The 13,718-nt window shown below is 38.8% G+C and overlaps 1 protein-coding gene across 13 annotated transcripts in view; it reads right to left on the reverse strand.

Moving 5' to 3' along the window:
- The window catches only part of lrrfip2 (leucine rich repeat (in FLII) interacting protein 2), a 139,196-nt gene that overhangs the window by 86,724 nt on the left and 38,754 nt on the right, over positions 1-13,718 (reverse strand). For 8 of the 13 annotated variants that reach the window (XM_060822903.1, XM_060822909.1, XM_060822905.1 and 5 more), the window contains exons 4-6: positions 9,301-9,348; positions 1,363-1,413; positions 1,219-1,266 (exon numbers count right to left, since the gene is read on the reverse strand). The exons of 4 other annotated variants lie outside the window; for them this stretch is intronic. In XM_060822903.1, coding sequence (XP_060678886.1) covers positions 1,219-1,266; positions 1,363-1,413; positions 9,301-9,348 — 147 coding nt within the window. The remainder of the gene's footprint in view (positions 1-1,218; positions 1,267-1,362; positions 1,414-9,300; positions 9,349-13,718) is intronic. One more of the 13 variants, XM_060822901.1, reaches the window with a different exon arrangement.

The raw sequence follows: 13,718 nt of genomic DNA on the forward strand, positions 1-13,718 counted from the left end.
CAGAGGTAGCACTACTTTTTAATAAACTTGGTGAACTGGCAACTTTAAAGAGAAAGTTTAAAGTGAGATTACAAATTATGTGAAATAAAATTTCAGCAGTAACTAGATATTTTTCGTAAATTAAAGTCTAGTCACAAAATCTTTCACATTACTACTCAGTGAAGAACAAATTCTACTAACTGTCTTTCCAAGTATATAATAATGAACTGCTGGTGGCAAGTAGTGTATATTTCTGTGAAATACAAGTTATTGTATTTAATGTGGCTTTTAAAAACTGACCATGTCTCAAAAGGGAGAAAATAATGTGAAATGCAACAAATAGTAGTTATGCTTTAGATTGAAATATTTCCCATGAAACCTTTCAAAACCTCACTTAGTCTTTTGGTTGTGGTAATGAAGGAGAAAAATACAATGCAAATGAATCCACATAATCTTGCTCTGAACCCAAGCCCTATAGATACCGTTGTGTGAAGCAAGCAAATGCAAATGAAAAAAAAACCAAACAATTATTTGTTTCATGTGAAGTCTCAAAACTTCAGTCTTGGGTATTATTACAAAAACCAAATTTCTATCTACATAGACAGCTTATTTTCAGGTAATCTTAAGATAAAGGTTTACAGCAGATGTATCATGTGAAATCATAGCTTTCTTGCACAACCCTGCATCATTTCACACTGGAAAATTACAACAAACAACACAAACTACATTTTATCTCCTAATGTGGCACTGATTTTATGAATCTGCTATCTCAATTCTCACCATTCCCCATACGGTTTTGTTTTATTTGTTTAGGCTCAATAAATCTCTTTTGCTTGTTCTACATTTTAATTGTCTTTTAGCTACTTTGTTTAATGCTCTTTCTATTTTTGTAAACTTTTCTAGAAAAACTACATAATTGAAACCTGGTTAGCAGATAACACAGCATTTTTTCCATAATTTTAAATAGACATATTCACAAGTACTATTTGCCATTATTCCCAGCTATTGGCTTGGAGCTATGCTGAGAAACCGACATAAAAGTCAATGGAGGATGTATTTTGTTTCTGTTTAGAGACAAAGATTGAAGATCTGTATGCATGTGAGCTTCCTGTGAAGGTTTATAAACTGCTGCCATTTTCTCCATTATTCGCCCCTTGTCAGAACATGTAATGTAAAGATTCAAAACCAAAACAGAGACAGTTGGCAAATACATGCTATGTGATTTTCAGGTATACTAACCCTTTGACTGCTAGCACTGTGAACAGGCAAGGTATCATGGTTTGTTGCCTGATAAATTAAAAAGAAAAGTAAGTTATTATGCCAGTTCAATCCATTGTTGTGAAAATGAGAAAGGAGGAAAGGAGAGTTGAAAAAAAAACAAACCACGTGATGTCGGCTAGGCCTGTAAGAATGCTTGGCACGTTCTGCATTCTCCTAGGAGGAAGACAGTGAACAGGATCAGAAACAAAAATGAACATGCTCACAGTAAAACAAGTCTTTCAAGTGAAGCAAAAGCTTATTGTGTGCAGGAAAAAAGTAAAAATATATTTAAGACACATGCACAAAAAATGCACCGAAGCAGCAAATAGTCTATATAAAGATGAGTAGTTTATAGGTTAGAGTGTTCATTTAACAAGACAGCTTTGACATTCAATTTCTTCAAAACTTGCTAACCTTAAAACTCAACAGTCATGGTCAAATTTATGAACCCTTAAATTCCATTAACAATCCTTCCAGAGAGCATCTACTCCACAACACAGCAAGTAACAACTGAATTAGCTGTTACACTTTGTAATGCAGCGACTGCAACAGAAACTAACAACATAGTTCGGGAATCAAATTAGCAATAATCATCTTAACACTCATGCTGATGGTGCTCTCACCTTCATCAGTATCTGCTCCAGTTCTGGGAATTGGCTGTTGATCAATATGCACCATAAGCCAATGATCCTCATACCCCATGATCTCATACTGAGACAAAGACCAGGTTGCAGATATAGTGATCAGTGGGAGGAAAGTTGTGGCTAGGCAAAAATATGGCAGAATGGAATACAACATGGAGGAATCTCAGGTTATCCACTTTGGTGGTAAAACCAGAATCATGTCTCACTGCAACTACATATAGCCGTACCAAGATCATACTTTGAGACATGTGTACAGTGTTGGTCGCCTCATCTAAGGAATGATCTACTTGCCATCAGAATTCTCTGCACCAGAAGAACATAGAACATTACAATGCAGTACAGGCCCTTTGGCCCTCGATGTTGCGCTGACCTGATTAAAAGACTGTGCAGGCTTGGTCTTTGAATCAGATGGAGATAGAAACTGACAGATGAGAAAGATCAAGTAGTACAGGCTAGAGCAACAAAACAACAGTGTGCTAGAAAATCAGTTTATGATCTTACTGAATAGCAGTTTTTTTTCCTTTTAAGGGCTGAATGCCATCTCCCAGGTCCAATTTCTCATGTTCTTCTGCTCACTGGAAATTTTATTTCAAGAAACAGTCATACCTCTGAGAATAGAGTCATCTGATTTGGTCTATTGTCAGGGATAGGAGGGCGTGAACCTAGTCTGGGATCAAGGTAGCAGAGGACAGCTTCAAACCATGCAATGTCTGACAGGTGTGAGGCTCCTATTGCCTAAATGAATGAATTGACCGTGAATGCAAGCAAGCAGAGTTAATAAGAACTAGTGTTAGTCTGGGACAGTATAGAAATTGTATAGCCTGTTGGCAGTAATAGCTTCCATGATTTCCGGCCTTATGTCAGGGCCCTGGACATGTCATTCAAACTATATTATTCATCTGCATCTTCATGTCTTCTCATTTTAACTAACTGTAGAAACTCTTGCTATCCATTTTTCCAAACATAACTCACATTATCTCGACTAATTTCTTGGTAAATACTTCATGTATCTCCTGCCTTTCGAGCAAGCTAGTCGATATACCACTTATCTTCACAAAATTTCATGCTTTCAAGTTTGATCTTGTCCTCACCTCCATTCGTTAACCACAGATGGCGAATCCTTCAGTTAGATTTTTTTTAAACAATGCTGTAGGAGTACACATATTCTGAGAATTCTCTAATGTTCCCTTAAATGTCTGTTACTGCTCCACTGTTCTGTCCTAATTTCTCAATTAATTTCAGTTCACTGCCTTTTGTGTCCACATTGCTATCTTACTACCCTTAGGGCATTGCAAACTGAATATAAACTTCAATCATATTGCAATTGCTGCTACCTAGGAACACCTTTACTCTGAAAGCATTAATAAATATTGTCTCATTAAACTAGACTTGATATTGTGCAATCAGCTCTCTGGTTGGTTCCAGGGTGGACTACTCTCAGAAACTCTCTGGAAAGCATTGGATGAGCTCCTCGTCCAGGCTACACTATCAGTCTTATTTTTCTTGTTTGAGAGTACATTGAAGTCATCCATGATTATTGGTGTCGTTGCATCACAAACTTCTCATATTTTGTCCCACTATAACTATGGAAGCAGGGAGGGGTCAGCTTGATGTAACAAATTAAGCAGTAGAGTCAAGCCAGGAAGCAAAACAGAAAATGAGAAATGGCTGGCAGAGCACTGATCCTTGCACAGTTCAGTGCAGACTGTTAATGACACAGCTCTCACTTCCTCCAGTACTGATGGCAATTGTCAATTAACTTCTCTCACCCCATTCTTTGAACCTCACATCTATTCAAGAATGTGCTAACTAGCTACTTGAAAAAAATATGGGCGAGTGAGCACCTTCAAAATTAATTTCTTTTTTGGCAATCCCATTGCTTTCTATTTGAGGCTACAAAAAGCAAAATAGATAAACAGTGACCAGTGGGTATGGTGTATTTTGATTTTCATAAGGCTTTTGCAAAGATTACGCACAGGAAGGTTACATACTAAATTACAACAATAGGCTCATAGCAATATAGTGGCATGATTTGAGAATCACTGAATGGATGGGAAAAAAATATCAGTAGATATCAACAGGTCTTCTTAGCTTGACAAGCGGTGATACATGGGGTTTGTCAAGAGTCAGTACTTGTGGCTCAGCTGTTCCAAGATCTGTATCAATGATTTGGAAATGGGGCCCAAATTCTAAACTTTCAAGCTTTAGGACAATACAAAACTAAGTGATAATGTGACTTTTTGACAAAGGGGTTTTTGACAGGCTGAACAGACAGGAACATGACAGATGAAACGCCAATGTATGAAAAGCATGAAGTTATTCATTAGCTTCTCCCTTGGTGAGTTTATATCCTTAAAACTCTTTTCTGCACCCTTTCAAGTTTAACAACATCCTTCCTATCGTAGGCAATATTTCCAAACACATTCTACCAATATCCTGTATAGCTACATGACATCCCAACTTGTTTTGATGCATTGTAATTATCTAATATCTCAAGGTGCTTTGCCAGGAGTGTTGACACCTAGTCACATAAGATGATATTGAGTCAGGTGACTGAAAAACAATTTATAAAAAAGAGAGAACAGTCAAGTGGACGCGACACAAGATAATACCACAGCATCTGTTCGAGGCAACTCAAAGCAGAGCTGCTAAGGATGAATAATTAACATCAGGAATAATCAACAAGTCAACTGCAGAGGAGCAGATATAATCAGAAGGTGATGAGGCTATAGAAGGTGAAGACATAAGACTGATATTGCCACTAAAGGACACTATAGCAAATATCTCAGTTTAAAATGGAGGCATATCTTAACAGAGAGCCAAAATAAGTCAGCAAACACACATGTATTAAGGAAAGTGGAACATGACGCAATTTTGGATGACCTCAAGTTTAGGGGATAGAAGATGGAAATCTGATTAACAGTGTGTTGGATTAGTCAAAACGTTGAAGCAACTTAAGAATGCATTAGAACACTTTTCTGTGAACCATAAGCTGAGGGAAAGACATGTTTTTTATGTTATGGAGAGTAAACTCAGTGAATCAGAAAAAGTAGGGTAGCAGTCAATTTCACTAAATTACAATCAGCAGAATTCAAGTATGATTGTGGAGAGCTATTTGATTGTGGGATAGAAATTTTTAAAAATGCTAACGTTCAACATTTAGAGTGAATGGAAATGGTGTTGACCGTAGAGTGGAGCAAATGGTGTTAATAGTGACATAATTATGAATTCATTTTCATCATTAAGCTGAGAAGTCATACAATAAAGTATTATGCCAATCAGATTATTTGATTTAATTCATTAAGATGATATGAAAGAACCTTCAAGTTGGAAAGGAAGCAGAACTTTGGAATGCATACTTCAATGAAACCTCAATTAACTACTATTCAAGTATTCTAAGTATTTAATAGTGTCTTCCAAAATTTGAGGTGGGATAAATTGGAATCCAAAAACAGATTTGCAGATAGCTAACAGTAATGGCTTATTTTTAAATCAGAAGATTCTCAGTTCCTACTTTGCAAATCGGAATATTAAATCTAGACTGTCACTTCTATGTGGCACCGAAGTGACAAAAAACACTTTGTATTAATTGAATCCTTGAACCAAACCCATATGCTCACTCATATGAGCATGCACAATCCTCAGGTAACTTGCTTAAGTGACAACTCATGTGAAAGGCAAACAGTATTTCCAAGCTACTAAACTATATTTTTGGCTTAATGCAATTTGGCTATATATATTTTTTTTTGGGATAAAGGGCTCATGTGGAATAATGGTCGTGTAACTACTTCTGAGCGAGGAGGTCCACGTTAAAGGCCCACCTGCTTTTGATGTGTCTTATAACATTTCTGAACAAGTTAGTTTTGAAAACAGCCATTTTCAGGGTCAGTAATCAGTACTGGAGATCCTTCCAGCTCACTATGACTGAAGGCCTAATTTTATGCTAATTGTAGCACCTCAATTTCTGCCTTGATGCAAGTCACAATAGTAATTAACCTACACAAATCTGAACCAAGGAGTTAATGATCTTTGAGACAGAACAAGCTTAAAAATGAATCAAATAACTACACTCACATTCCAGAAGCAGATATGTGGTCCAAATTTTGAGTAGATTCTTTGTGGAGGTCTATAAATAGCTGAAAGCTTATTACAGTCAGCTGAATATCAAGTCCTCCCTTGAGAACTAAATTGAACCTTCAGTCCTGTTAGGCACTACAAATAATGGAAAGCAAGATTATTTCTTACATACCCTTCTTGTACCACTCAGACTTCTGCCTGAAAATGCTTGCTTAAAAAATAGCAGACGTCATCAAGACATCCAATGTATGAAATTGTAAACATGACCATGTGCTCGGTGCAGCAAGGTCTCCTGCGTTCCTTACGGTCAATGCACAGTTGAAACAGAACTGAAAAAAGGGCTATTACCAAAATAATTGAAGTCACTTTGGGAACTGCCACCATGATTTTGGCATTCTTGCTTAATTATGACAACATCCCTTCGGCCTGATGCTCATATTCTGAAATGCAGCTGAACCGTTTAACCACAAAAAGCAGACAAGAACACAACAAATACCAAAATAAGTAGTGTTTCAGATGCAAGCTCAAAACAAAGAAAAATATCTTCTGTCTACATGGTGCTAAAGTGGTATACAGTAGAAAAGTCTCAATGCAGCACAGTATGTGTACAAACAGATGCTGCTTATCATATCAGTTTGAGGTTCACAGCATCTGCTTGCCCCTATTGTTACTCAGAGAATTGTGATTATGCCTAAAGCAGGGTTGTGTCAAACATTAAGAGTTGTGTAAGCTATCCGAAAGACAATTTCAAACTTAAGGAAATGGCTCAAACAACAATCATCTTGAAAATATTTCACCAAGTTCACAGGTCTAAGAACAGTTAACAGATATGGGGGGAAAAAAAAAGTGATTCCCATCATCAAAAGGGGGAAAGGGAATAACAAATATGGGTATAATGCCTTGAATATTCCTGTTGGGAAAGATGCTTTTGAAGTGTAAAGTCTTAGCACTGAGAAAGATGATTCTTGATTCTTTTGCTGATTTATTTTGAAAAGATTAGAGCAGATAGACAGGATAGAAGGGAGGAGGGGAAGGCAGAAAGAGAATGTTTCAATAAGGCATCCGATTCTTGATCATGCAAGACGTTTACAAAGTTTAATATAATAAAATGAATTTGCAATAGTTGGCAGAAAATCAGTACTTGAACATATGGATTGGACGGTCATGTTACTTGGCAGTAATTTTTTTAAACAGATTTAAATGAGAGGAACGATGGTTTTCAGAGTGTTCACACTTGCTGACAGAATCAAGCCGTATGAATGAAGATAATCAATTGTAATGGGTTTTGACAAGGTTGGCAAATTATGGTGATGTAGGAGATGCAATTTAATACTGGAAAATGCAAAGTAGAGCAGTCACTTGGAAAAGATTTCTGTTCAATGGGAATGTTGCTGAGGTATGAAGAGCAGAGTGAAGAACTTGTTTTTGAGATGTGGCTATGAAATGTATCAGTATCATACTTGACTGTTAAAGAAAACAGTTGAATTTTTCAACAAACTTTTACTCAATACAGAGACACACTTTGAAAATATTCAATCCTGCTAAGACCAAACCTGGAATACTGCTTGCAGTTTTGGCCTCCAGAAACTGACCCATTTGCAGTTACTAGCGGTGTTCCACAAGGATCTGTTTTGGGACCATTGCTGCTTGTCATTTTTATAAATGACCTAGAGGAGGGGCTTGAAAGCTGGGTGAGCAAGTTTGCGGATGACACAAAAGTCGGTGGAGTTGTGGACAGCGAAGAAGCATGTGGCAGGTTACAGCGGGATATAGATAAGTTGCAGAGCTGGGCAGAAAGGTGGCAAATGGAGTTCAATGCAGCTAAGTGTGAAGTCATTCACTTTGGTAGGAGTAACAAGATGATGGATTACTGGGCTAATGGTAGGCTACTTGGTAGTGTGGATGAGCAGAGGGATCTTGGTGTCTATGTACACAGATCTCTGAAAGTTGCCACCCAGTTAAATAGTGCTGTGAAGAAGGCATATGGTGTACTGGGCTTTATTAGTAGAGGAATTGAGTTCCGGAGTCCCGAGGTCATGTTGCAGTTGTATAAGACTCTGGTGCGGCCTCATCTGGAGTATTGTGTGCAGTTTTGGTCGCCATACTATAGGAAGGACGTGGAGGCATTGGAATGAGTGCAGAGGAGGTTTACCAGGATGTTGCCTGGCATGGTAGGAAGATCATATGAGGAAAGGCTGAGGCACTTGGGGCTGTTCTCATTGGAGAAAAGAAGGTTTGGGGGAGATTTGATAGAGGTGTACAAGATGATTAGGGGTTTAGATAGGGTTGACAGTGAGAACCTTTTTCTGCTAATGGAGTCAGCTGTTACTAGGGGACACAGCTTTAAATTAAGGGGTGTAGGTATAGGACAGATGTTAGGGGTAGATTCTTTACTCAGCGGGTTGAGTGTTCATGGAATGCCCTGCCAGCAGCAGTGGTGGACTCTCCCTCTTTATGGTCATTTAAGCGGGCATTGGATAAGCACATGGAGGTTATTGGGCTAGTGTAGGTTAGGTAGGCTTCGGTCGGCGCAACATCGAGGGCCGAAGGGCCTGTACCGCGCTGTATTTTTCTATGTTCTATGAAACTCTAGAAAATGTTGGTGATGTTATACAGAAAGGCTACATCCAAAACAGAAATTAAGAGAATGAAGTACAAGGATAGATGTTTTGGTAGCTTTTTTTGTACAAGAGAAGTGGGGTTGGGTGGAGGAATGTAATTAAACATGTTTGAAATGATTTTTCTGCCATGTAGGAGTTCATAACTGATAAAACAGGCAATGCATAAGAACTTCTACATTTTACAAAAAGATGGCAAGCACGTGGAACAGATTATCTGCACAGGTTATGGAACAAAAAAGCCTTAATTGATTTCAAGAAATATTAGACAGGTTACCACGAAATAAAGCTCAGATTAGAAAATGTTCCAAAAGATGTTGCAACTTATAACTGAATGATCAAGTTAAAATTACGGAATCATTACAAAATTTGGTATTGTACTCATAACACATAAGTAAACTACCTGCTCAAATCCTCAATACTAACATCTCTTCTGTGGATCAGATAATCTTGGTGATTAAAATCAAGATCCTCATGCCCAAAGGCAGAAATGAGTGACGTCACTCAGGAAAACTTTCATTTGGTTTTATTTGCACATTTTGTACTGCACCAGCTGAATGCTGCATCTTAGTCACTGACATGTCAAATCTATTAGACCAATTAAACCAAGAGCATCTTGTTAATCCAGACATATGCACTATAAATAAGTAGATGCACTTATTAAAATGCGTGTTAGTAATTAAACATCAGGTATTCATGCACACCAATACCAGACACCGTACCATCCATTGATGAATCTCTCCCCATTTCCTACCAGATGAGCGAGAATTCTAAAAGGGAAGGGCAAGAGAAAACAATTCTATTTCAGAAACACTGTGTCTAAAGTACTATCAACTTGGATCAATATAAATAGAGAAAACAAAGTTCAGGTTCTGTTCTGACGTTTCTTCCAAGTTCACCTTGTGGAAGTAGAGACATCAGTAAGTTATCAAGAGATATCAATCTTCACAGTCTTAGACAAAAACTGCAGGGGAGGTGAATGATTTGAATGATTTAATCTGCAAACCAATTTCAGAAGGTACACAAATCAAGAAATAAAGGCTTGCGCACTAAATCACTAATACAAATGCCAGCACAACAAAAATGCTTGGACTCAACAGGACAAACAGCATCTTTCTATCCTTAAAAATGACCCCCACGACTTAAAGACCATCCAACTCTATTTGAATACTATCATCTTCCGGTATCAAGGCATTTGTAGCATAGTCATGGTTGCGTATGGATGACTGAAATCGTGAGACCATTTGCCATTTCTGTTTAAATAACAGACAATGTAAAAGGATTTAAGAAATAATTTTAACACAGACCCATAGTATAGTTACCCAAAAAAACTCATGTATTTAACATGTTAACTGGAGGATTGCCAATTTAGTTAAGGGTTCAGGTTTTCATTGCATATATGGCGGCAGGGTGGCTCAGGTTAGCACTGCTGCCTCACAGCAGAGACCTGGGTTCAATTTCCATCTCGTGCAACTGTCTGTGTGGAGTTTGCACATTCTCCCCGTGTCTGTGTGGGTTTCCTCAGGGTGCTCCGGTTTCCTCCCACAGTCCAAAGATGCGCAGGTTAGGTGAATTGGCCATGCTAAATTGCACATACTGTTAGGTGGATTAGACAGGGGAAAATATATGGCGGTGGATTTCTCTTCAGAGGGTCGGTGTGGACTTGTTGGGCCAAAGGGCCTGTTTCCACACTGTAGGGAATCTAATCTAATATTGATTTCTATATTGGTGGCTGATCCAATGTGGTACAATTAACTGTTAGCATCGCCCAAATACGGCTACACTAAAATTGCCCTCAAGTCAAATACATTTCATGACATACATTTAGTATTAATGATAGCATCAACAAGAGCTGAACAGAAATCATAATTGGATCTCAGTATGTCACATTTCAAACAAAAAACTGCTTTGTCTGATTCAAGATGAGGTGGTAGGAGCAGTCAACATGGACACATCTTCATCTAAGTCCTAAATGGCCTAACCAATATCGTAACACTGGTTCTAGACTCCACAACTAAGAAAATTATCCCTGCATCTGGTACATTCAGCCCTATTAGAATTTTAGACGTGTCTATCAAATGCTAAAATTATTTCAACAAATAAAGCTAACATTGTACTTGAACATCAAGTTAAACTGCCCTCAGTACAATGCATGAAAACATGAAGCACATGCCCAATTTTGATACAAATAATTCAAAACAAATCAACTTTGGATTTTCAAGGAAGAATTATGAAAGCAGCTGAAAAAACATTCAACCAGTCTGATGGTACAGTTTTCATCATGATAAAATATTCAAAAAATACATCATTTTCAGCAATAATTTCATAGCACAGAACTGGAGATAAAGCAGTGCGCATGCTGGAAATCTGTAAAGCATGAACTGCTTGAGAAAAAGAGAACAGGTCTGGCTGCATTCTTAGACAGTGAAGCAGAGCTGATGTCTCGAATCTAGTATGAATCTTTCAGAACTGTGAACTGCTCAAAAATACTACTTTTCATATTTAACAGAGGCAGAGCCCCAGAGGAAAAGGCAAAGGGTTGTTATCGGTGGAGAAAGCGAAAAGAAAACGTAAAAAGGGTATACATTAAAGTGTGCAAGGAGGAGAACAGGAGACGGATCCCCTCTATTAAGAGCTATGTGAACAAGACAAACAGGACAGGGATGTGCTTCATGTGTCCATAGAGAGAGGGAGAGAATCTACCAAGAAAACAAATATAATGGTCAGCTTCAGAAGATATGAAATTCAACATTGAGACCTAGAGGGTGTAAAGTGACCAAAGTGAAAATGAGATGACAATTTTCATCTGAAGACCTTCTAGGTGCTTGCTATTTAAATAAATCTTACTGCACTCAGAGTCTTTGAGTCATGGGTGGTAAGGACAAGCCAGGGAACTATAGACCAGTGAGCCGGATGTCAGTGGTGGTCAATTTGTTGGAAGGAATCCTGAGGGACAGGATGTACATGTATTTGGAAAGGCAAGGTCTGATTAGGGATAGTCAACATGGCTTTGCACATGGGAAATCATGTCTAACAAACTTGATTGAGTTTTTTGAAGAAGTAACAAAGAAGATTGATGAGGGCAGAGCGGTAGATGTGATCTATGTGGACTTCAGTAAGACGTTCGACAAGGTTCCCCATGGGAGACTGGTTAGCAAGATTAGATCTCATGGAATACAGGGAGAACTAGCCATTTGAATACAGAACTGGCACAAAGGTAGAAGACAGAGGGTGGTGGTTTTTCAGACTGGAGGCCTGTGACCAGTGGAGTGCCAAAGGATCGATGCTGGGTCTTTGACTTTGATGCAAGCATAAGAGGTATAGTTAGTAAGTTTGAAAATGACACCAAAATTGGAGGTGTAGTGGACAGCGAAGAAGGTTACCTCAGATTACAACGGGAACTTGATCAGATGGGCCAATGGTTGGGAAGTGGCAGATGGTAGATAAATGCAAGGTGCTGCATTTTGGGAAAGCAAATCTTAGCAGGACATATACACTTAATGGTAAGGTCCTAGGGTGTACAAAGAGACCTTGGAATGCAGGTTCATAGCTCCTTGAAAGTGGAGTTGCAGGTAGATAGGATAGTGAAAGCGGTGTTTGGTATGCTTTCTTTTATTGGTCAAAGTATTGAGTACAGGAGTTGGGAAGTCATTTTGCGGCTGTATAGGACATTGGTTAAGGCTACTGTTGGAATATTGCGTGCAATTCTGGTCTCCTCTCTATTGGAAAGATGTTGTGAAATTTGAAGGGTTCAGGAAAGATCTACACGGATGTTGCCAGAGTTGGAGAATTTTAGCTATAGGGAGAGGCTGAACAGGCTGGGGCTGTTTTCCCTGGAGCATCGGAGGCTGAGGGGTGACCTTATAGAGGTTTACAAAATTATGAGGGGCATGGATAGGATAAATAGACAAAGTCTTTTCCCTGGGGTGGGGAGTCCAGAACTAGAGGGCATAGGTTTAGGGTGAGATATGAAAGAGACCTACGGGGCAACGTTTCCACGCAGACGGTGGTACGTGTATGGAATGAGCTGCCAGAGGAAGTGGTGGAGGCTGGTACAATTGCAACATTTAAGAGGCATTTGGATAGGGATATGAATAGGAAAGGTTTGGAGGGATATGGCTGCCACTCATGCTAATGTTTCCACCCTGCAGTCACTGCAATGATGCAACGAAGCACAACACCACATTTTCTGCTTTAAGATTTAAACTCTTGTGAAGCAAGAAACGTTTCCAGTTTCTAGTTGGAAATAACCTGTATAGATACAGAGAAATCGCATCACAGGACAAGGTCACTTGGTCTATTGTGTCCATGTTTGTTCTAAGTGTAAAATAAGTAGTTTCCAGACTTTACCCTAAATAGTTTTAAGTTTAGCCCCATCCACTCAGTCAAGATTCTTTATGAACTTTGAACAGGTCTATTAAATTTCATGTCCAGCTTCTCCTCCAAAGAGGATACAAGCTCTAGAATCTTCAATTTAAGTAATTTTTTTTAAGCTTCTCTCATACTTGTATATCCTTTTTCCAAGTGTGTTGCCAGATTTAGACATAATATTATGGAATGGAGACCAAATCAATGTTTGGAAATATTTGCCAGAACTTTCTTGTTTTTGTGATCTCTTTGTGGGCAGCATGGTGGCTCAGTGTTCAGCACTGCTATCTCACAGCACTAAGGAACTGGGTTTAATTCCACCCTGAGGTGACTGTGTAGAGTTTGCACAATCCCCCCCATGTCTACATGGTTTTCTTCCCGGTGCTTTGGTTTCTTCCCACAATTCAAGTAATGTGCAGGTTCAGCAGACTAACCATGGTAAATTGCTCAGAGTCCAGGGATGTGCTGGCTAGGGTCGGGAGTTGAGTCTGGGTAGAATGCTCTTCAGAGGGTTGGTGTGGATTCAACAGGTCAAATGGCCTGCTTCCACACTTAAGGGATTCTGTAAGAAACCCAAAATACCATTCACTTTATTAAGTGCTTTCCACAAATGTTGCCTGCAAAGTTTAATTCTAAGTTACCTGGGCCAGATTTGTTTTCACACCGTCAAAACACAATTTCCTCCAACTGATTTTAACTCCAGATCTCCCCTGCTCCCCCCACCCCCTCTTCAATTTCTAATTTAAATCTTGTGATGCTGAGCTCATCGTCA

This window comes from Hemiscyllium ocellatum, chromosome 4 (genome assembly GCF_020745735.1).
Source record: "Hemiscyllium ocellatum isolate sHemOce1 chromosome 4, sHemOce1.pat.X.cur, whole genome shotgun sequence".
NCBI classification, from domain to species: domain Eukaryota; kingdom Metazoa; phylum Chordata; class Chondrichthyes; order Orectolobiformes; family Hemiscylliidae; genus Hemiscyllium; species Hemiscyllium ocellatum.